The sequence below is a fragment of the Peromyscus californicus genome, unplaced genomic scaffold (genome assembly GCF_007827085.1).
Source record: "Peromyscus californicus insignis strain IS unplaced genomic scaffold, ASM782708v3 Scaffold_15__1_contigs__length_86483966, whole genome shotgun sequence".
NCBI classification, from domain to species: Eukaryota; Metazoa; Chordata; class Mammalia; order Rodentia; family Cricetidae; genus Peromyscus; species Peromyscus californicus.
In genome coordinates, this window is record NW_026294447.1 from 39334526 (window position 1) to 39360019 (window position 25494).

The 25494-nt window shown below is 39.0% G+C and overlaps 1 protein-coding gene across 34 annotated transcripts in view; it reads left to right on the top strand.

Annotated features, from left to right (window-relative positions):
* The window catches only part of Nrxn3 (neurexin 3), a 1637399-nt gene that overhangs the window by 1241990 nt on the left and 369915 nt on the right, over positions 1–25494 (top strand). For all 34 annotated transcript variants that reach the window (XM_052738656.1, XM_052738661.1, XM_052738645.1 and 31 more), the window contains one exon: positions 19693–19874. In XM_052738656.1, the coding sequence (XP_052594616.1) occupies positions 19693–19874 (182 nt within the window). The remainder of the gene's footprint in view (positions 1–19692; positions 19875–25494) is intronic.

Below are 25494 nucleotides of genomic sequence, written 5' to 3' on the forward strand. Positions count from 1 at the left end.
TTTTTATAACATGCCAAGGAAAGAGGCAAAAGACCTCCCCCTTGCAAAATCAAAGCACACCGTAGAGCCAAGTGTAGACCCTTCCAAACACCTGGTAAACATGCCTGTGGCCAAATCATCTCCTTCTGTAGCCCTGCTGGGTAAACCAAGCTCAGATTCTCTGACTGTGAGTAAGGTCTCACTAGATAGCCTCTGTGGGCCTCCACATGGTATGAAATTTTACTCTTTTCTTGGAGAACCAATTCTATCATTGGATAGCTCTAGAAAAATTCCCTCACACATTTTATTGCCCATCCTGAGCACAGAAATGTTCAGCCATTGGTTCTGGTTTCCAATTTTCTCTGCAATTTTTCTCCAACTTCTTATTAATATCCAGAGATGATCACTTCATTTGTTTTTCATATACATTTGTGTCTTTCTCCATCCTGTCTGCTTCCCTCTCTTGTCTGCTTTTCAATATCTAATTCTATGATATTAACAGATGCACTTGGAGAGCTAACTTGCCACCTCAGAATAGAGGCAGACAAAGAACTAACTTCAGTGAGGTGATTCCCAGGAGACTGTGTACAGTCTTGTCTCCCCTGCAGACAATCTTTCTTACATCTTCTTCCTTGCACTCTCCACTTTGGACACATTGGTTTGGAGGTTGTTCAAAAGCATGCCAAGCTCATGTTGACTTATTCTTTTGCCATTGTTACCTCTGGAAAGAGCCCTTTTCCTTCAGGAAATGTATAGCTTACTTTCCCAGCTCTCAGGTCATATTGTGATATTGCTTACATCATGACCCTCTTCTTATCAAGCCTTGTTAGCACTTAAAACTTCCAAATATCACATTGATCTGAATGTTATATTTCTATTAATTAATATCTCTATTAAAAATAGAACTATGCTATGTTTTCTGATCTCTCACTAGGACTCAGAAAAGTACCTAATATTTAGTAGGAGCTTAATAAAATTTTTATGAGAATATCAACTAATTTACTTCGGTCAAGTAGGTGATGTGCAGGCAAAGGATACAGAATAACGTTTTAACAGTTCATGTACCCCAGAGTTCTTTTGTTAACAGTGAATCCAAATAGTATTTGAGTTTTCAGACATCCCAGAACAATATCTTTATGTATCAAGTGTATATCTACACATTTGTGCATACATAGCTACATATGCATATATATTCATGTTCACAAATCTGTAGATGTACACATGTATATATATGCCTTTGGTCAAATGGGGAGATATGTGATTTGAAGATTGGTGTGAAAGATGTTTACCTTACAATAACTGGAAAGGACAAAAGTGTGAACAGAGAAAGAAAGTGAGACATCAAGACTGCTCACCATGCACAAATTTACAAGGATACAGTTGTTCTAGAACAACCATAGCCAGTATATCAAAATAAGCGCTTTATTGAGGAAGGTAAAAGCAGTTGCTGGTGAGACTGTAAATTCTCTCCCAGAACAAATGATAACTGAGCCCAGGAGCCCTTTTGTTCTGGGGGGAGGGGCATAAATTCCCTAAAAGTATCTATGGTGAGGAATTGCTTGGCATTCATCATAGCCAGCTCCTACATCATTCATGAATGTCATAAGTGTCTAAGGAATCAGCACTTCATAGTGAAGACGGTTAAATACCCATTATACTTACTTGTCTTCATGGCTGCATTGCTTCTAAAGGAATCCCATCCAGATTTGTAGCATTCTACTCCCAAGCTCTCGACTTTTTTTTTTTTTTTTTTTTTTTTTTTTTTTTTTTTTTTTAGCTTCAGGGGAAGCCCTCTGCCTCATCAGCCCCATGCTTGTGGAGCCTGGACAGCTCTGTAGACTGTCACTTCCATTTGTGCATTCCCCTGTAGTGGAAACTGAAGGATTTGAAAAAAAAAAAAAAAACAACAAAAGGCAGATTCCCAAATACATCCTTTTCTGTGGTGTGCAGAAAGTCTTCTGTCATCTGAGATGATTTCGTGATTAATGTACAAATTGTTTAAGAATGTTCACTTATGCTGCCTTCACTTCCTGTGGGCCAACGAATAAGGACATGACTTCTTCATATATAAGGTGCTCTCTCATGTATTTGAGTACAAAGATTTGAATGATTCTGTGCCCAAAAAAGTATCTTCACAATAAATAATTAGAAAATGCACTGGCCTAGCTGAGATATGTCATCTTTTTTTCTGTCCTTGTCATACACCAAGTTATTATCATATATAAAAATAAAAATTCTCATTTATATGCCCCCACGTGTGTGTGTGTGTGTGTGTGTGTGTGTGTATGTGTGTGTGTGTGTGTGTGTGTGTGTGTGTGTGTGTGTGTGTGTTTTCCATCCACCCTTCTCAAAGAAACTGCTCCATAGTGATTTCTGCTACCCAAGCAGTATCATTAAGGAGCAAATTAGGGATAAATTAAACTTATTAACTCATATATATATACATATATATATATACATATATGTGTATATATATATGGAATATAAAGTAGTTCATGACATAGAAGTATATATAGTTGAGGTTATTATAGGCTTGAGATTGGGGGAAGGGAAAGAGAAGATGGTCATAGATCACAGCACACAGTTTTAGTTAGATGAGAGGAATACATTGGGATTTGTGAAGCAGCACGGTGAATAACAGCATGTTGTCTATTACACAGCTGCTCCTTAGTCTAAAAGGGAATGGATTAAAGAATATATTCTTGATATAAAAGCTGTATAGAGTGTGTATATATATAATAGCAATGTATGATTCGCTTATAGCAATAGAATTTGTAAATTGATAGTTGAATATTGATTTTAAAATGAAAGAAAATCAATGAGATTTCCTTGAGCATCACTTCTTGAGGTACTATTATGAATACAGAGTTTTAAGAGCTCCTACCTAGAGTCAGGATGGGAAAGTCCTCTTTTTCTTCAGACGGTCATCAGTTGTGACTGTGGATGGATTCTGCAATCTCACGGGGCCTCTGTATGTGCATGTGTAAATACATTTGTATGTGTAAATACATTTGTATGTGTAACTAAAGATGAAAGTGGTGGCTTCCCAGGCTCTCTTTTCATTGCTATCATGCATGATTTGATGTGCTATGCACAGGTCTTCACCAGTATGGGGCACTCAAAGAAGCACATGACAACTCTACATACATAAATCTGTGCTCCAGCTGGGCCAGTAATAAAATCTATGCCTGCTAATAACGGATTTATTTTTGTAAATTAGCTAGATGTGGTGGTGTACTCCTAAAATCCAAAATCCCCAGGAGGCTAATGCTGGAGAAAATGAGTTTCAGGATACCCTTGACAACTTACTGAGAACTTATCTCAAAGTAAACGTGGAACTAGGGGTAGCTTTCAATGGCAACATGCTTGCCTTGCATGCTGAATGCAGCAGGCTCAATGTCAACTAGTGTAAGAGCAAGCAAAGACATAACGTATAATCTATGACTGGCTCTCCTCGTAGCACAGATATCATGACTTTGTGAACCAGCTTTGTCTTGTGGATTTCCTTCGAAAGGCTATGACCTTAGGAAGAACATTTGCTTTAAAGTAAAAGTGCGGGTGTACGGTGGAGTTTAACAGGTAGCTTATGGAAAGTGGGTCACCACTGGCAATGACAAGAGAGGACTGATCTCTCAGAAAACAAGTTCATTTTCATACAAAGAAGTCACACCAGCCATGTGTTCAGGTCCCTGCTGCCTCCATTGCTGCTGGATTCTTAGAGCTTGGACTTGGCCCCACAAGGAAGATCATCACTCATCAGCCAAGCTTTCTCAGGAAGTGAGAGGTCCCGGTGCCATGCCGACCACTGCTCTTTACCTTCAACGGAGTTTGTTTTGCTCTCCCTACTGGTTTAAGTGACACTTAAAGGAGCCAAGTGGATCTCTGTTCTGCTTAATATGCATGGTGGTAGCCAGAGTAGAAGAAATTGGGGACAGCGGGAGGCGGAATACATCCTCGAGAGTCATGTCTATGTGCTCTCTGGTAAGCAGACCAAGTGTTCAGGCAGAGGCTGCAGATCCGACATCATTGCCTTGGAGAATCTCCCAGTGCCCAATAAAACCTGCCACCTATGTTGCACAATGTGAAGCAAAAGCTGAGGCAGAGAGATAAGGCCAGCCAGGATGTGTGGCTGAATAAAGAACTTCCGATTTCCGAGCGGATGGACAAGTATCACATCATTTTTAAAAATGCACCCACATCGAAAAGCAGCCTACAATCCAAGCACACACAAGTTGTGTCAGAGCCTTTACACAAGAGACTCCATCAGAAGGTCTATTCTAACATGGAGAAGCCCTGTATTAATTTAAATATTGCAGGTGCCATCTAAGATTATTGCAAGAGCTGAAGACCAATTATCTTGCATTTTTTTCCCATAAAATTGCGTTTTCTAAAAAGAGACTGGTGTGTCTGAATATATCCATCATAACAAATCTTCCAGCTTTGATGGAAGTGACTGCTGTTTATTTGTAGTCTGTCATATCGTTACTGTTGAATCAACGCTGAAGTTATCATAGTAGTGTTAAGATGAGTGGCGGCAGGAAATGAATTTCTATAGACTTGCAATGTGGCTTCATGAATAAAAGCACATGGCCATGAGCAGGTGTCAAAAGTGCTCCATTCCAGGGCCTGAGAGGTTAGAGAAAAATCTTTAAAAGTGAGGGTTATTCAGTTATTTCTTAGTTATGTTTCTTGTCACAGAGACAAAGTACATGATAGAAGCAACTTGGAGGAGGAAGGCTGTATTTGGGATCATATGTTTTGAAAGTGTGCTTTCTCCCTGTCTTCTACACAGCAGACAACATTTTATTTCTCACAACTATTTCACACTGTCCCAAGCAACCACTTGCTAACTTTTAAAATACTAAAATTTTCCTGTTAAAATTTGATGTTGGAGGGTAATATATTTTCTAAAATTTTTGTGTTCAGAAGGATTTATTTTTAAGTGTTAGCAGTTGCAGGTGCGTTCTTTAAGGGCTTTCTGTTGTGTGCTTAAAGGAGCACACTGGCAAATTCAGTAAGGTGCAAGTAAACATCACCTACAAGGACACTGGGTACTCGACAGCTCCCCTCAGCCTTCTTCAAGAACCACTTTGCTATGCTCTGCTCCATAACACAAATGCTAAAAGGTCTTTTAATAAAAAAAAAAAGAAAGAAAGAAAAGAAACAAAACCCAGAGCCAGATATTGGGGTAAATGCTGAAAGATCAGAGAGACAAAGGAACAAGGCACAGGAACCTCTTACCTCTAGGACTCCTCAGCCTGAAAAGGCTTCAGTTCCTGTCTCTTCACACCTTATATACCTTTCTCTGCCCAGCCATCACTTCCTTCCTAGTGCTGGGATTAATGGCATGTGACTTCCCAAGCAAAGGCATGAGATCTCAATTGCTGGGGTTAAAGGTGTGTGCCATCACCACCTGTCTCTGTTTCTCTCCTAGACTGAGTCACTCTCATGTAGTCCTTGATGGCTTTGAACTCAGAGATCCAGAAGGATCTCTGCTAGAATTAAAGGTGTGTGCCACCACTGCCTGGCCTCTATGTTTAATCTAGTGGCTTGTTCTGTCTTCTGATCTTCAGTCAGATTTTATCAGGGTACAAAATATATCACCACACTGCTCTTCAGCCTTCCCTCAGCACACAAGAGATTATTCTGTGTTCCCCAAATACACTACACTGTGCCTTATCGGTCTTTCATCCTGATCTTCAGGACTATCCTTCCATGACTTAGGACAGGGTAACTATGAATTCATACTCCATTCTCAGCAAGTCTGCCCAGTTGTAATTTGTTTCCCAATGAGAGATTGTTCTGAATCCAGTCCATTTATTAAATTTTAAAGACTGTCCTTATTCTATTTGATTTTGTTGTTGTTTTGAGATAAGGTCTTACTAGGTTCTCCTGGCTGGTTGACACTCACCCTGTAGATGACACTGGCTTGGAATTTGCACTGCTCTGCCTCCCTCCTGACATCATAGGCATGTCCTGAAGTTCCCTGTTTCCTTATTTTCCACTGTAGATTTTTCTTGGCAGCTCTTATGCATTTATCTTTCTTTGTGAACTTCAAAAACAATGAGATTCTGTTCAGAAGTACCTTAAAGAATGACATACTTAATATATTCCTGCCATGTGACTTTCACCTATGTAAATGTTTCATGCCTTTCCAATTTATAGTTTACTTTATGAAGATTTTCTTGTTTGGCTTCCTTGTTGATTCTGTCAAGATATTTTGTAGATGATTTTTATTGTGTCTTTTCATTTTCTTGTTATGGTGAGCTGTTGATTTTTTGTTACGGTAAAGCATACATGACAAAAGTTTGCCGTTTTAGCTATATTTAAGTATACTATTCAGTGGGACTAGCTACAATGGAATCATCCTCCAGGACCTTCTCTGGCATCACGAACTGTAATTCTTCACACAATAAACCACCATTCCCCAGGCCAAATGACCATTGCTCTCCTTTCTGTATCTTTGAATTGAATATTCTAGGCAGCTTATGTGATTTGTGCCTGGCTTATATCACTTAGCTTACTTTGCTTATTTCAATTTCCTCAAGGCTCATCCACATGCTACTACGTATCACAATTATATTTCTTTTTAAAGCTAACTAGTGTTTTATTGTATCTGTAGTTCACAGTATTTTTATTCATTCATCAATAGGTATTTGGGGTTTTTTTTGTTTATACATTCTCAATATTGTGAATAATGTTATTATGAGCAAAGTATAGAAATATCTAGTTTGGTCCCTATTTTTGGCTCATTCCAGGATACAGATGGACATGGAGTAAACAGACCACATAAGGTTGTTGTGTGTGTGTGTGTGTGTGTGTGTGTGTGTGTGTGTGTGTGTGTGTGTGTATGCGCACACACATACAGTTTTGTGAATTGAGGAACTGCCATTCATTTTTCCACAGTGGCTACAGCATTGTAAATTCTCAGTAATGATACAAAAGAATCTTTCACATACTTGCCAATACTTAAAAAGGATTATTTCAGGTAGGCTTGATCTGTATTTCAATATCATTTAGTCACATGGAATGTCTTCTCATGCCTTTATTGTCCATCATTTACCCTAGTATTTTTCATTCCCTGACATTGCTGGGGACTGAACCAGGACCTTGCAAATGCTGAAAATTATCCTACTACAGGATGGCATCTTCAACTCTTCTTATTTTCTAAGTAGATTGTTTATTTTTGGTTTTGTATTTCCTTATATAATCTGGATATTAGTTGATAATGTAAAGCATGTATCCAGAGCCATTCTTTTCACATGTATATTTAATTTCCCAATTAAAGACTGTACTTTTCCCATCAAATGGCCTTATTACTCTTCTGGAAATCATTGCTCCAATTTTGAGAGGGTGACAAGCTATTGATTTGTATACATGGGCTTTTTATCAACTTACCATGTGTTCTTACTAATTTAATGGAGTTTGAAGAGTTATTTGGTATATGCAGGTATTTACTCATATACCCATTAAAACTTATCATGTTCCTTTCCAATATTTACAGCTTATTTTATTTTATTGTTTTACTGTTTTAATAAGAGCATCTAAATAATGTCTGGTAATACTGTACTGATGAACACCTCCATTTTCCTCATTTCACTGTTGAAGGCTTTATGTTTTATTGCTTGGTGTAGTGTTAGTTGGTTTTGATAGTTAGTATAATATTTAAAACACTTTGCTTCATTCCTGTTTTAATTAAAATTTTGGAAGGAATGGCTCTAGGATTTTTATTAAATCCTATATAAAATTATATTCTAATTCTACTTTAATTAGGTGAAATAATAAATTATGGTGAGTACTACCTCTAATGTTATAATGTACTACTTCTCCTAGTCCTGGAATCAAGTTTTAATGCAGTCTTGATTTTACTCCTGTGATTGTATGAATATTCATAAGAGAAATTATCTAAGCTCTTTTGGTTTTGTCATTGTATGTTTATTATATATTGGCATGTGCGTGTTAGAAAAGAAGACCATGAGAAGGGATTAAGACTTTTTAAAAGGCGGATGGCAGGTGAGAGCATAGCAAAATACATGCAACATGCAAGCAGGGATGGTCTGATTAAACGGAAGGACAAACTAAGGAGGACATGGTGGAAATGGGGAGGCAACAGAAGAGGGGAAGAATAAGAACACTTACAATATTGTAATGAATCCCATTACTTTGTACAATAACTTAAAAAATTAATTCAGAAAGAGGGAAATAGTACATTGGATATTTTAGTATATTAGTTCACATAGGCCACTAAAGCAAAGTGCTCAAAACGAATTACCTTTATATGCAAATGAAATGTGTATGTTATAGGTCTAAACCCTAGGGAAACAGAGACAGTGTGATACTGAGGCTTGTTGGTTAGCTGGTCCAGTCCAATTGATGACACAGCCTCACATGTCCAACATACCCTAACTATAAAATCCATAAACTTTTATTGAAATAGCACAACCAGAACACCAAGTGTCCCAATATGAAATACTGAAGCTTAAATGGTGACACACACATGTTAATCTCAGTGCTTTGTAAGTAGAGGAAAGGAGGATCAAGAATTGAAGCTAGCCTGGGCTGCATAGTGAATTGAAGGCTAGCCTGGCATACATGTGATTCTGTCTTAACAAGCAAACAAACAAAACGTAATGAGCATTTTCTTCTCTTGGGGGGCACTCTTGAGCTGTCAATGTAGTCATTCCTAATCAATTCATTTCACCAGAACCTGTACTTCCTCTACCTCTGAGAGGAATCTGTGACAGTCATCAGGAATTCTTGTCTATCACTACAAGAAAATTTTAAAAGTTTCAATAAGGACCTTTGGTCCTGATATGTGTAGAGTACAGTATTTCAAGGCTGATAATTTTCATTCGATTCACATTGGTTTTGAGAAAATGATAACTTACATATAAAGGGACTTCTTGTTCCTAGATTAAAACAGATGTTCAGGTCATATACAATGATAAGAGGAGTGTCGGTTCATTTTGAGTCGTACCTGATAGAATGACAATATTAAATTATTTCATTTTTGTTGACTGTGTGTGCATATATGTGTATAATACATTGTGCGTGTTCCCGTAGATGTACACATATATGAGTACATGTGTGTATGTTTATGTGGAAGTCAGAAGTGAATACTGGGCATCTTTCTCTACCGCTTTTTATCTTGGAGAGATGGGGTCCCCATCGACCCTGAAGCTCATTAATTGGACTGGACTGGCTAGCCAACAATCCTCGGGATCATCATCTCTGTTTCCCTAGGGTTTAGAGTCGGGTATCACCATATCTAGCTTTTATAAGGGTTCTGGCAATCTGAACTCAGGTCCTTATATTTTCACAGTAAGCACTTTGCAGAGCCAGCCTTCTCCATGTTCTTCTCTGTGTTCTACTGAAATCTGTATTATAACTCTTTAAGACTATTAGGTAGAAAAATTATTTCATACCTGTACACAATATATTATGATTATATCTATTTCTCATTTCTCCTCTAACTCCACCTGGACCTGCCCTAATAAGTTCCTACTGTAGCTAGAGAATTTTTCTCCAGCTCCCACTGCCAAGTCCCACCAGTCCCGGAGCCCACTTATAAAATAAGCACACAGACTCTTACATTATTTAAACTGCTTGGCCATTAGCTCAGGACTATCATTGTCTAGCTCTCACTCTTATATTCAGCCCATTTCTATTAATCTTTACTTTGCCACGTGGCTCGTGGCTTACCAGTACTTTACATCTTCCTTGTCTTGGTGGTGGCTCCAGCCGGTCTCCCCTTCCCTTCCTCCTTCCTCAATTCTCCTCTCTCCTTGTCTCACCTATACTTCCTGCCTGGTCACTGGCCAATCAGTGCTTTATTTATATAGAGTGATATCCACAGCATCCTACCCCAACTTCTTGTCCAAATAGTCTTATATTTTTTTCTAATACATACTGCATCCAATTAATGTTGCCTAAATGTGCATGGATGTGGGATCACCCATTGATTCATAAGAAAACTACCCATGGCCATACCCCCAAAGAAAAATGGCTGTCCCTTCCACAGCCTCCATCAATTGCCAGTATCTCCTAAGCCAAGGCAGGAACCTCATGAGACCTTATCACCTTTTTAATCACATAGAAACTGAGACACAGTGAAGCTAAATGACTATTATGTGGTAAGGAGCATGAGCCATAATAGTTCACATACCTTCCTCCTTCCTAACTCTGAGGTGAGTTCTACAGCTGAAGTATGTATCTTATACAACTCAGAGTCATTATCCTTCAAAAATGTTAGACAACCTTTTCACGAAAATCATGTTTTATAAATTAGAGCCACAGAAACACCAAAATCATCTTTGCATAGCCCCTGGCCCTAGGAAGTGTGAAGTCCATATAAATCAGGCATTTAAATCAAAGCTGTTGCTTTTCATCTGTATTTCCCTTCCAGAGAATAGTCAGCTGAGAGAAACCCCTTGATTGTTCTCAGAAAAGGTATTTCAAAGCCATCACATAAAAGAATAAATGGAGGCAAATAAGACAATTTGAACTTCTCCTTTGTTCTAACCAGAGCCCTAGAAACGCTATCAGAAGCCACGTGTTTTGAAAAAAAAATTAAAATAACGCAACAGAAAAGGCTGATGAGTAATTACCAGATGATCATTTTTGCTTTTCGTCTCATTCATTTATATTTTCCTAATAGACATGTACATATAGTCCTTGCTGTTAGCTAATGCTCTATGAAATAAAATGAAGATCCTACTGCTCTCCCCTACATGCCCCTATGAAGTTAAATCTGAGCTAGATTTTTATTAGGGATTTTTTCCAATGAAAACAATTTGTCATGTGATTTAGGAACTAAGGGATAACAGAAAACAATCTGACACAAAATGGGTGTGATTTTCTTATGTGAGCCTGCCAAAAATTCCCTGAAGAAAAATCATTCAAATATGTGTGTGGGTAGTTTTCTCTTATAAACTGAAAGCTGTGTGCTGCTCAATCATGTGCACTGTTATGAACCCTAATTGATGAGTATTTATAAAATATTTCCACGTTGAGGTGAAGTGACAAATAGCTGAGCTGGATGAATGGGTTGTGTCTTCTTCTTGCTTGATCTGCAGTTCTTCTCCATGCCTGAATGGCGATGTAAAGATAATGTACAAAGAGGTGGGCCAGGATTCATTGATTAATTCAGCAACATTTATTTTCCAAGCACTCACAGTTGTTGACCAAGAGATAAATTAAATAGCCCCATCCCCCAGAAACTCATAGTACAGAAGGGCCCTGGATTTTCATTTTGTTTGACAATAAAACGTAATATTTATTTTATTAAACTCACAGTCTGAGCAATTTCCTAGGACTTACTTTATTTTCCTATGTAAGGAGAAACCGATATGGTTATGAAAGTTAAATTATGTTGGCTGTGGGATAATCTCTAGTATAAACTTAGTAATGGAGGCTGACCTGCGGAATTGACAATTTTATGAGTGAGGTATGATTACTCCTGGGCATATTACCATTTGACTTGTCTCATCATTAAAATGGAGGCAGTAACTGTTAGGAACTGAATTGTGTTTTCACAAATTCATGCCAAGACATCTTTTGGTATCCATGGTGACTGGTCCAAGAACCCCCACAGATAGCAAAAAATCTGTAGACTGTGTTTAGAGATAGAGTCTTTGAATATGTAAATGGATTAAACTGGGCTTACAAGAGTAACTCCTAATCCTATATGTCTAGTATCTTCACAGAGATTTGGACAAATGGTACAGGGCCCATCTGGTGTCACTCATGTGTTAGCCCACGCAAACAGCCAGGCTGCAAATGTCTGTCGACAAGCCACGGAGACAGGCTTCTGGTCTCAAAAAATGAGAGAAAATGTATTTCGGATGTCCAAGTTACCCGTGCCAGCTGTGATACCTCCCAGTGTCACGCTAGTAAATGACTACAGCAGTCATTTCTCCTCTCCACAGTTTAGAATACTATATTGTGTGCTGGGAGTCATTCATTCATGGCGCTGATTTAACATTAATCCCACTGTTAACATTAGTATTGTGATTAGTGTTGTTAAGTACTGCCAAAGAGTTTACAGGAAAAAAAAAGTGTTGTCCCATAAGATAACTGGGGGCTTAGGAAAAGCTGGTTCCACTAAGAAGAATTTGCCTTCAAATGCTTTGTTTTCAGATCAATTTAAATATCACCAGGCATCTCCTTTATCCTTAGCAGAGGTACCCTGGAGTTCTATGAGAAAGATACCTGTCTTTTTTGCTTGTCTGATATGACATTTGCAAAGTGCTATGTTTCTGGAAACACTGTTATCCCTGACACTTAGAAAGGGTGGGGTGTGTTTGCTTGTGTTTCTGAGGGCCTGCTGAAACTGTGCATCATTTTATAGTACTCAGACTTTGGGGAAGTAAGGGTAGACAAACAGTAACACAGAAATAGCTATGTTATTTAGAGAAAGTGAGTGACTTCTTCATTTCTCCTTGGGAAATCCTCAACTTTCCTGTCACCAGCTCCAAGAATATTTGCAGAGATAGGTTTAGCAGTTAACTAATCCCCAGGAAGAATGGTCCTCTGATTTTATTTACTTCTGTAACTAAATAATGGTAGACCTTCATAGAAAAGCACTTCCTTAATTTGTTAGTTTTGTATCTTCCTGCCACAAGGTGTTCTGTGACATTGGATATAATACCCAAGGGCCTCATTGGGCAAGTCTGAACTCCCAGTTGCTGAACAGATTCAACACTATACTGAATCAGCATTACTGCTGTTCATAGAAGCTTTCACATAGAAGCTCTTGTTCCTGGAACCTTAGAATATTGAATTGTTTGAAGGATTAATTTCAATTTAATTTTTGTTGCTCTTCTTTCAAGAAAGAGAAAGAGAAAGAGATCTTGCCCTATCTGGATGAACCCGCATCTGCCCAAGCATTGCTTGAGAAACAAAGCTTGGCTCTCCCTGAGGCCATATTTCACTCCCTAGGTATTGCTTTCAGTTTCTCAATTTAATAAGCAGCAAATAGACTTATTTCTTTGCCAAAGGGAGGTGATATTAAAAAAAAGGGTGAATTTTCTCTTTTAAGGTTAAATGCTTTCTTTTTACTTTGTCTAAGGTCACTTAATCATTGTTTTTGGTGGTTTTTTTTTTTTTTTAATTTTCCTAGTGGGAAAAATAGATCAATCAGTAATCTAATAAATTCATTGGAGGGCTGTTGGTAACATCTGCATCAGTTACCCTGTGCTTCCCTGGTGACTGCCTTTGTGATGTTGAGGTCTCTCTTGCAGATTTCCATCTGTCACCCATCCTTCCCTCCTCTTTATGTTGTAGCAGTTGGTTTCTTGGGATTCCCTTGGGGCACGTGATCCCATGAGTGCACAGGGACAGGAGGTGAGGTTGAGGAACGGCAAGAATGTGACTGTATTCTCCTTCTACCACTTAGCACCACATCATGCTGTCGAATCTCTGAGTTTTCGTCATTTCTTTAAAAATTAAAACAGTAACAAAAAAAACCATTCCCATTAAAACTCCAGTGAGTGCTGAGCTAAGGTGAATCAAAGAAACACTCCCACAGAAGGCAGTTTGAAAACACACAGTGCCGCAGATATGTAAGTTCCTACCACTAGGAATGAGTGAGCGTGGTACCTCACCCCAAAGACACAGAAATAAGGAAGGATGTTAAGAGGAAAGGATAGATCACTCTGAAAATAATTGAGAAATTATTGCATTCAGGTACAAATTAACTGTGAGACACCCCCTGGCTTTGTGCTTTCATTAGCTGGAAGAGGTTTAGATCAGCTGTAAGCCACAAGTCTTTCTATTTTATTTTTATTAGCTCTATTTGATATGAATAAAAGATAGTTGTAATAGCAACAACCAATTCTACTGGTAGAATATATTTTATGTCATTCATAGTCCATTTACTTTCCAATAGGAATTGCCAGTTTTTGTGATAAAGATCGCAACTGTGTCTCCACACTGTGCTTGATGGAGGGCTGATCAAAGAGAAACAGGGAAGCCATAGAGAAGAAGCGTGTCGTGTCACTCTCATGTAGGACTCTAGCCTATGTTCTCAGTGTTCAAAGAGGCCAGAATAGCAGTGGGATCCTATTTCTTTCCCAACTTTGCATACCATATGGTATGTAAGTTTACACTGCTGTTGTTTGTTCTTTGGCTCTTTTGGGGGGGGGGGCTGCCACCTAGTTCCCAAATAAATCACACATGGAGGCTTATTCTTAATTATCAATGCCCAGCCTTAGCTTGGCTTAGTTTCTTGCCAGCTGTTAGATTTATCCCATCTAACTTTTGCCTCTGGGCTTTTCCCGTTCTCTTAACTTTTTGATTCTTACTCTCACTCCGTGGCTTACTATGTAGCTGGATGGCTGACCCCTGAGGTCCTCCTCCTTCTCTGGCTGCTACCTTTATTCCACCATCTCCTCCTTTTGTTTGATTTCTCCCTCTATATATTCTCTCTCCCTGCTAGCCCCGCCTATCCTTTCTCCTGCCTTGCTATTGGCTGTTCAGTACTTTATTAGCCCATCAGGTGTTTTATACAGGCATAGTGACACAGCTTCACAGAGTTAAACAAATGCAACATAGACAAAAGTAACATACCTTACTACATTACACTTACTATACTAATTTGTTAATCTAATGCTATACTTGTCTTCCAGAAATTTATCTAGCTCTTGCTAAATTTAGCACTCACAGGCTTCCCCTCGATAGCACTTCCCAAAAGCATTTCCATTTCAACAACAATAAAAATTATTTCCAGGAAATCTGGTTTGTCTTTAAAATATAAAACAATATAAACATTCAATTAGCATAGTATCTGAAGGCTTTTCAAAGCCATGTTGTCTATAATTATTTGATGAACAAAATAATAAATGAATCACAGTCAATTGTATTTTCTGTCTCAATTTTCCTACATACAGATATGCATATAAATACACACACACACACACACACACACACACACACACACACACAAAGTGACTCTTAAGCAAATCCATACTACTACTTTCTTGGTAATCATTCAAAAAAGTAATAGATGAATTGGATGAGGGCCTAGAGACAGAAAGATCAGTATAAAAACATGGCCTTGGAATGGCTAAGTTAAAAAAATAGCCATGGTTATTGTCAAAATGATCCAAACAAGGGAAAGTTGAGTTGTCATCAACAATCAAATTCTGGTAAAATAAGAAAAAGAAATCCACCAATGTTTTCACAATATTGAAAAGATTTGTGAACTAAAAAAAATATCTTCTAGCTATCTTCTCTTTGGAAAATTCTAAATCATCTACTTAACCACTATATTACATGTCTACATCCAACTGCTTTCTAGAACTTCTTCCTGATTCTATTATGTTGTGTCCTGTTGGAGCCCCTTCTCCAGCCTAACTACTTTTCTTATGTCCCCTCCCCCATCTCACAGCTTTGCCTGCTCAATTCCAATTCTAAATGTATCATCACTTCCATTTCAGTATATGGCTAGTCAGTTTGAGCCAGTACCCTAAGTCCGTTATTTGTGGATTGTGGGTGAAACAGTGACAGATTAGAAGATCAGGCACATATCCACTTAATTTCAGTTGGTGGTAACCATGCAAGATTTCATTCCTAAAATACTGTCTTGGTTGAGACTCAGTAGAGCAACCTCACACTGTTCCTTATCCATGCTCCTTATCCATGCTCCTTAAAGAAATGACCCAAAGGCAGACATAGCCATTTACAATTTAGTTAGTATTTGTTTTCCATTTTTTTACTCGAGTGAATTTAATTTATATTGTTCTCAATATTCACAAATGTAGCCTGCTCTTGGCACCACCATACTGAGTCCAGTCAGAACTCATCCATCAGAAATACATGCTCAGGGCAGACAACACAAACTATGGTCTCATGGGGCTCAGAAGTGAAGACCCTTAATGGATTTGAGCAGGGTCCTTAGGGTTGCCTGGATATTCTCCAAACATTGATTTGTAATTTAAAAAATAGCAAAATTATTTTTTCGTTTGAAATTCTAAAGCAATGTAATTATATCCCCTTTGGAGCTCTAGATACTTTTTGTTTAAAATGTTTGTATTTGCTTCTAAAAACCATTCAAGATACCAAAAACATGAAAGCTGAAAAAATGGCACTGTCAGTATAGAATATTATGTCAATTAATTAACTTCATCTAACAGTATTGTTAGGCTGTGGGACTATTCATGAAGTTTGGTCATCTTTGCAAGTAAACCCAATCCCAGAACAGGTTTCTACAGTCTTGTGCCTTGTAGAATAAACCAAACACTGGGCATGTTATATCTTTTATGCCTTTTCATCTATGAAGTTAGAATCATCTAAGATTATGCTGCTGTAAATCCAGAACTAGAAAATAAAGAATAGCTTGTAAAATTAGATGTTCTATCAATTTAACCTATCTGCTAATGTTATAATGAGGTTTTCTTCTCTGTTGATTGAAAAAGTGGCACTAATGTGACTTCTAAATACAATATGTAAGAGATTGTATGTTATTCTCTAACAGCTTCTTTATGTGGAACACGGAGAATTATTGGACAGAGTAGTGGGTAAACAGAGAAGTAAAAGGAGTTTGTGAAGTTATCTGCTTGCTGAAAACCAGAATGCTATTTGGAAGCATGCCAGCATTTGGGGCAGTGGCTTTGCTTATCTTCTATTTCAGTCTTCGAAGATGTGAAGTATGTAAGGCTGAGTATGGAAAACTTTGCTCCATGGTCCAATCATGTTCTGTAATTATACTGGTATGTGATTAAAAGGGCTCTTGGGGCAGTTAAGACTGGATGCCCCTGATTTAAGAGAGACATTTGAGCCTCTGTTTGCACATCCATACAACTGTTAATGAATGAAGTGGGCCCTGCCATTGCTGTGCCCCACCTAAAGATGCCGGGAAGGCTTTGCAAACAATAAAGCCTTGTGTGCCTTGCTCTGCATGTTTAACATTATTTTTGTGCTGATAAAATTCTTCACTGGTAGAGTAGAATGAACCTCTGTAGCAAATCCACTGTGAATGTAGGACAGAGCTGGGTAAGATTTTATAAATCGGCATGAAATGTCACTGGCTGATTTGCATTTTTTTGGTGATTTTATACATTAATCACTGAATAACCTTCAGTTTTCCAAATAAAGAATGAAGGGAGCAATGGTGACATTTGTGATCATCTTCAGAAAAGGACTCGTTTAAACTTTTTACAGATGGAGAGATATCAAGCATAAATTTTTTTTTTTTACCAAGATTTCTAATTTTAAGCAGCTCTGAGGGTGTTTGTGGGTAGTAGGGAGCAAACATTGTTTTGCATATGGAATTAACATAAACTTTGCATACCATAGTCCCAGTTTCTCTAGATGATTCTGGAGGGCTTGCTGGAGACTCCCCTCAGGATTGAGAAACTCATAAAGGGACAAAAATTCTGTGTTGCTTGTGATATACAAATGGAGCTAACTGAAACAAGCTGCATAGGTGACCTTTCCCAAAGCAGAGTGGGTATTCACACATCTCAGACGGCTTAGTGCTCCTACAAGGGTGGCATATGACACAAACTCCCAATTCTAGCCCAAATGAGCCTATTATTTCTCAGCAAGCTATGTAGTTTATTGATTGTACAACCAATGCAATTTATTCCAATATTTTCTGTATGTTAACTGTGACAATAGATATGGATTGGAGATTGAGTTTTTTAGTAAATGCTAAAGATAGAATGACTGGTTGTCTGCAGGGTGGTGGTGGCGCACGCCTTTAATCCCAGCACTATGGAGGCAGAGGCAGGCAGATCACTGGGAGTTCGAGGCCAGCTTGATCTACAAAGCGAGTTCCAGCAAACGCACAAAGCTACACAGAGAAACCCTGTCTCAAAAAATAAAACATAAAAACAAAACAAAACAAAAAAGAATGACTGGTTGTCTGATGTTTACAAAACTAGTTGTAAGCATCATAACAAGTTCACTGGGATACCCACAGGAAAATCTAATACCAATTGATCTTTGGATGTTGAAAAGTGTATCATATGAAACTACTCACTACTGGTAACTGGCATAAAATCCCTGAGGCTACAATGTCATAGTATATTTTGGCTACCAAATTTAAGTGTTCTTCCCCAATTTAGAATCAGATACTTGTTTCTTAAACTTGGAAATATTTTAAAATGCAAATAGTTTTTAGTTACTTGCCACCTTTCTGGGATCAAATGCCCTGCTAAAACCAACTTAGCGGAGAAATGGTTTGTTCAGGCCCACAGGTCTAGGAACTAGTTCATCAGGCGGTGAAATGATGGACACAAAGGCTGCAGCCAGCCAGTCTTATTATATCAGCAGTCAGGAAGCGGGTGAGATCACCACAGGTGCTCTGCTGCTGTTCACTCTAGTATGGCCCACAACCCCACCCACTTGCCTTCAGGGTGTGTCTCCATGCTTCAGTGAACCCAGTCTAGACAGTCTCTCATGGGCATGCCCAGAATTACCTACTCATAGGTAATTCATAGAGCCCATCAAGTTGACAAATAGGACCAACCATCACAGAATATTTTCTTTGTTTTCTCCCTGATGGTTTTGTAAGGAACTTCAATTAATATATTCTTGGTAACTCCAAGATTCATATTGATAATAGTAAAAAAAAATACAAATAAATAGTAACAGCCTAGATAAACCTAGTTGCACAGATCACTTGTCATGTCAAAACTGCATTATCTTGAGATGGTTTTCTATATCTCCTACATCTCCTTTCTGGATTTTAATTTCTAAGAAGACATGAGACCTATTATGCCAATATCAGATAAATGCTATCAGATAAATATTGAAGGAGAAGATACTTCTTTTTTTTTTTTTTTTGTTTTTCGAGACAGGATTTCTTTGTGTAACTTTGCGCCTTTCCTGGATCTCGCTCTGTAGCCCAGGCTGTCCTCGAACTCACAGAGATCTGCCTGCCTCTTGCCTCCCGAGTGCTGGGATTAAAGGTGTGTGCCACATTTGGGAAAAATCACATTTGACATCATGTGACAGGTCATATGAGTCAAGACACAGGCACTATAAGATCTGCTTTATAAAGTTATCTGCAGCCCTGGCACATAAACTATAAGAAACATAAGCAAATCTGATGTTTACACTTGAGCTCCAGACATAGGATAGCTCAATTTTCTATATGTGAGATTCCCAAATCCAAAAATTCTGAAAGGTAAAACACTACTGTTTCCAGGCATTTCATAGAAAGATTGCTTCACCTGGGTAGCTTCCTGTCACCAGGCCACACTTCCTTTCTGTGAATTGGGAAAACAATAGTACTGTTGGGCTTCTTTGCAGACATTGTGGTGGCAGCACCCCTGGAAAGACTCCTGACTCCACTAATGAGAATATTCTGACAGCCAGAAGCAGGGACAATGTTTCTATCTCGTGCCTGTCCTAGCCAAACAGTAGGTGTATTCTGCTGCTGCAGGAGAGGGAAAGTTGTTTGTTAACATGTAATGAAGTTCATAACCCACTGAATCACCCACACTCCGCTGTTATACATCAGGGACTGAAGGTACTGAGTGTCTCTCTGTAACATCTGTTTTGGTATTTATTCCCATTGCTAGCATCTTTAATTTGTGGAGACAGATACCTTCTGAGGTTTTGGAAGTCCTCCCTTTTAGAAACTAAATACTGTCCAGTAGGAAAAAGTTCTCTCCCAAAAGGGTCTCCTGCAGTCTCAACAGTGTGCTGGAGCAGCCGATACCTAATACAGTGGCCCTGATGTGTTCTTTCTCTTTTCCTTTATAGCTGGTGCCACATACATCTTTGGGAAGAGTGGTGGCCTCATCCTCTACACCTGGCCAGCGAACGACAGACCTAGCACACGCTCTGACCGCCTGGCTGTGGGCTTCAGCACCACTGTGAAGGATGGCATCTTAGTACGAATTGACAGTGCCCCAGGACTTGGCGACTTCCTCCAGCTTCACATCGTGAGTACCTGCCCAGCCTTGGCCTGGATTCCATTGTCTTCCTGGTGGTCTGAGGTGTCAGTTAGATAAGCACAGTAGAATGTTCTGCATAAATGTGTCAGCGGTGCATATACTTTTAAACACTGCCTTCAGTTGTCCAAACTGTCACACTCATATGCCTCAGCTACAAGAAAGAAAATAGCGTCATCTAGACTCCTGTTTCTAGCTATTTGCTTTGGTCCTGAAGTGAATCTCTTAGATGACTACTGGGTGTAAACAAGAGATTTATCTGTTGTGGTCCAACTGAGATGTTGCAAGAAGCAAAGCCAAGAGGAATATTAGTAACAGCCTAAGCTTGGGGTTGGAAAACTTTTTCTAAAGGGCCAGTATATCAGCATTATGGACTTTACAGGTTATACAGTCTATTGATTTCACTATAGACAGTGTATTTTTAAGATGTGGTGAGTCTGTTCCAATAAGAATTCATTCATAAAACTTGGCTGCAAATGTGATCACAGGAATGAAAGGAATATGTGATGAAAGCCCAGGCTCCAGTAGCAGAGTGAACACAGCACAAAGGAAACTGTCCAGTGACCAAGTTGAGTTATGCATGTATATTGCATATTTAACACTCTCCTTTAGATCTTGTGTTTATGCGAGGGTGGAATTTTTACTCCCAGGCTCTGCAGATCGTAAGAGTTGCATGCAAAACAAAGAAATAAAAATGATTTGGTGGGAAAAATGACTTCCTTATGAGGATAGAAAATATTTTTATAGCAACAATTAACCCATTTTATCACCGGTGCAGTGTACAGTTAAGAAAGTAGGCTAAAGGAAGATATGATTCTCATCCGTAAGTACCCCATGTGTTGCCACCAAGAGCAGAGAGAGGAATTGTTCTCATTATTTAGCAATGACAGGGCTAGAAAGAATGGATTTAATTTGGAGCAGAAAGGATTCAGTTTAAATAGCAGAGGGGGAAAGCAGTTAAGAAAAAAGATCATCTGGGATTAGTAGCAATCTCCACAAAGGAGGACAGGGGACTTTGGCTGGGAATCTTTGAATCAAACCTTTTGCTAATCTGCAGATCCAGAAAGCAGAATGTCGACTTTCTTTGCTGAGCTCCAGAGTTGGAGCTGGCAAGTTGGGTCCACCGCAGTAGCAGGCTCAGCCACAGCAGTTCTCTGCCAGTGTTGTCTGGAAGTGGGACCAGCTAGAAGTACAAGGCTCTCCTTGGGCTCCAAAAAGCGCAAGTCATAAGTAAATGTGGAATCGAGTTGCAGATTTTTAATTCTCTCTCAGATGCTTCAGGAACCATATGGTGCTAGGAACTGGAGCTTAAACATTATAAAAGCCCATGCCAAGGAGCAAAGAGAGAGGAAGCCATAGTCACTACAGTTTATCTTTATTTAGCCTCTAAGAGCCACCATCATTTACAAAACTCCGAGAGATTTATGCTGCATATAACTTAATGACTATTTCATGGCAGCTATAACTAGGCTATTATTACCAGCTCAGTTACATTTTCATGGTGATTTATTCTCTCTCTTTCTCTCTTTTTTTGTTCACTGTGACTTCCTAAAAAATAGGATTTGGCCTAGTCATAAACATTTTTTTTGCCATCAGATAATATGCTGTCAGGTCAGTGTATCCATTTCTAAACATTCATGTCTGGTGTCTTCACTCTTAAGAAAGAGGAGTTTGTCTCACTCTTTGGCAGTTTGCTTGGAATGTGGCAGAGTTTCATACAAATCATTTGTGGATACCGAGAACTTCTCAGAGGAACTAGAACACTATGCCTTTATTAAATTCTGTAATTCTTTGGTGAGTTTGAAAAGCATCTCTAACCATGCTTTGGTGATCAAGTCATACACATTTGCTGGTATTTGTAATTGGATGTTCTCTGTATAATCATGTATTGGTGAAATTATTAAGGCCACTCCACGTAGTTAAAGGGAGGTTTATTTAATGGCGTAACTTACAAATTAAGGAATAGGTAGGTCGCGGAGTCTGGGGAAGGTGTATCACAGTCCAGCGGTGTTCTCTGGAGCTCTGCTCGGTCCACCTCTCCAGTCCAGGGTCCCGCAACAGAGAGAGCGCCCGCTGATCCAGATCTTGGGTCCCCCGGCGCCTCCCTTGGCCCTGCCTTGTAGGCGTGACAGTTGCCGAAGTCTCAATGGGGGTTGGAACTTCCAGATCAAAGCTGGAATGGCTACCCACTACATCTCCCCCTTTTTGTCTAAATAAGAAAGTTCTAACCTAATACAAGACTATATACAAAGGAATGGTTATCAAATACTGTCCAGGAATAATGAGGGATAATGACCTAGATAAGATGGAACTACAACCAATGCAAACAATATCAAGCAAGAAACACATACTAAAGTCCAGAGAAGTATAGAGCATAGGTAAATGGCATGTTACAAAGATCATTCCAAAAGGTGTCCTATCCTAAAGAACCTGAATCGAATCCCGCAACAGAGAGAGCGCCCGCCGATCCAGATCTCGGGTCCCCCGGCGCCTCCCTTGGCCCCGCCTTGTAGGCGTGACAGTTGCGGAAGTCTCAATGGGGGTTGAAACTTCCAGATCAAAGCTGGAATGGCTACCCACTACAATCATGTACTTTAGTTTTGATATTACATATCATATTCTTTATAAAAGTTAAAAAGAAATCACTAGAAAATTTCCATCAGAATATGTAGCATCACCTTGGAGTAAATCAGGGAGGTTGCTGTTAACAAAACACTGAAACATCCCAAAAGATGTTTCCTTCCAAACTCAGGGCATGAAATTATATAAAGGAGTCATTTATTTCCTACAGCAATGTGAAAAGATCCATACTGTTCTGAAGTAAGTAAACCTGCCCTGCCCATGACATTTTAATAAGCACAGGTCCCTTCATTGCTCCTGTCATTTGAAACCGTCTTTAATCTATGAGTCTAGCTTTTTCTGTATCCCTTAACACAATCTGAATAAAAGAATCGAAGTAGAAAAATCTAAAGATTGTTGCACAATCTAGCCTCCCATTTTGGGCAGTTCAGTAGAGGCATCAAGAAAGCAAAACAATAAATACAGGTTAGGTTTCTTCCTGAGACATTTCCAGTCTTGTAAAAGATGGTTTCATTTGCTGAATGGTTTGTTTCACTGTGTTAAGAACATTATTCCAAAAGAAAAGCACTCACGAGTGAGTCATTGTAGAAAGCAAAAAAGGATTGGACAGGGGGCCAAAGATTTCATTCTACATTGGGTCTTTTTAAACAATTAATTTAATTGATTTTCTGTATTTTAAGTTGTCATGCAAAGTAGAGGAGTCTCACCTTGGTATTTTCTTACATGTATGTCATCATTCTGTGCTCCTCTTCATGTTCCTCTTCCACAGCCCTCTCCAATTCCTTAAGATACTTTTCTCAGGGCAAGGAGCGGTGACTCGGCAGTACGAACTCTTGTTGCTCTTCTGGAGGACCCAAGTTCAGTTCCCATTACCCATTTTGGCTAGCCTACAACCAACTGTAATTCCAGCTCCAGAGGACTGAACCCTCCTTTGCCCTTTGCAAGCAACCACATGAACATGAGTAGACAGATAAACATTACAAACAGGAAAAAATACATCTGTTTAAAAATGAAGATTTTTTTCCATTCCTTTCACATCACAGTCCCCTTTCTACTTAACTCTCTCTCTCTCTCTCTCTCTCTCTCTCTCTCTCTCTCTCTCTCTCTCTCTCTCTCTCTCACACACACACACACACACACACACACACACACACACTCACACACACTTACTTTAAATCTGGAGTCTGCATATGAGAGAAAACATGCTTTCTTTCTGAGTCCAATAAATTTCTTAGCATAATTGTCTCCAGTTAGAAAAATTTTCTGGCAAATGTCATGATTTCAGTTTTTTAACAGCTGAATGAAATCCCAGTGTATACATGTACCACATGTTGTTTACTCAATTCTTCTGCTGACAGACATACAATCTTCCTGTTACTTAGTTTTTGTGAATAGGACTGCAATAAACCTGGATATTCAAGTATTTCTCTGGCATATTGACATAGTCTTTCAAGTATCTGCTCAGGAATGATATAACTAGATCATGTGATAATTATATTTTCATTTATTTATCAGTAATCCTGAGGGGCTTCACACATGCTAGCTAAGTGCTGTACTTCCCCAGGACTATTTTAAATGTTTTGAGGCAATTCCACATTGACGTCCACAGTGCCTACACTTGTTAACATTCTCACCAGCAGTGTGATAGCACTTCTTCCCACAGCTATCCCATCATTTGTTTTTATTTTTTTTAATTAAATTTATTCATTTACTTTACATCCTGACTTCAGTTTCCCCTCCCTCCTCTCCTCCCATTCCCTCCCCGACCTCCCTTCTACTCACCACCCAATCCACTCATCCTTTGTTTCTGTTCAGAAGTGGGCAGGTCTTCCATGGGAATCAACCAAGCATGGCATATCAAGTTGAGGTAGCCTTGTATTAAGACTGGGCTAGACAACTCAGTGTGAGTAATAGGTCCTAAAAGCCAGGCAATTTCTCAGAAAACTGGGAATCAGTCTACCTCAAAACCCAGCTATAACACTGTTGGGCATATACACTGGGAATCAGTCTGCCTCAAAACCCAGCTATAAAACTGTTGGGCATATACCCAAAGGATGCTCTGTAATACCACATGGACACTTGCTCAACTATGTTTATAGCAGCTTTATTCATAATAGCCAGAACCTGAAAACAACCTAGATGTCCCTCAACTGAAGAATGGATAAAGAAAACGTGGTACATTTATACAATGGAGCATTACTTAACGGTTAAAAACAGGCATCATGAAATTTGAAGGCAGATAGATGGAACTAGAAAAAAATTGTCCAGAGTGAGGTAACCCATACCCAGGAAGACAAACAGGATAACAATGCTACAATCTACAGACCCAGAGAGGATTATTAGCAAGGAGGCCCAAGAGGGGACTCATTGATCTCTCAGGGAAGGAGAAATAGAAGAGATCTATTCTTGTAGGTAGACTGGGGATGGATGGAGATGAGAACATGAGAGTTTTTATTTTTCTTAGTTGTAGCCACCTTTCTGGGGGGGGGGGGTGATAGAATCTCAAAACACTTGTAATTCAAATTCTCTAATGGCTAAGATTGTTGAACATTAAATCAAAACAAACAACAACAAACAATTTTTAGGCATTTGTACTTCAGAGTTGCATGTTCAATGTATTAGCCCACTGGTTGACTGAATAATTCACTGTGAAAACAAAGTTATGGCAGACATAAAGACAAGATGTAAGGCACCTGTGCATGTTTAGTTTGTGCTATTGTAACAAAACACTTGAGAATGACCAATTAATAAATAACAGGGGTTTGCTTCTCATGATTTCTCATAGAAGACTGGGGAAGTATAAGATTCAGATGCTAGCTGATCAGGGCTAGGTAGTTGAGCTCCCAATATTGTACTTTGTATACCCTGTCATGTAGAGGGTAGGGATGTGCCTTCTCATTGCAATAAGAGAAGGAACACACTCTTCATGTTTCTCTAAAAAATACTATCAATCTACCTTCTGAAAGTCTCTTCCTTCCTACACTGTTTCTTTGGATATTAACCTTCCAACACAAGAAGTCTGGGGGGAAAT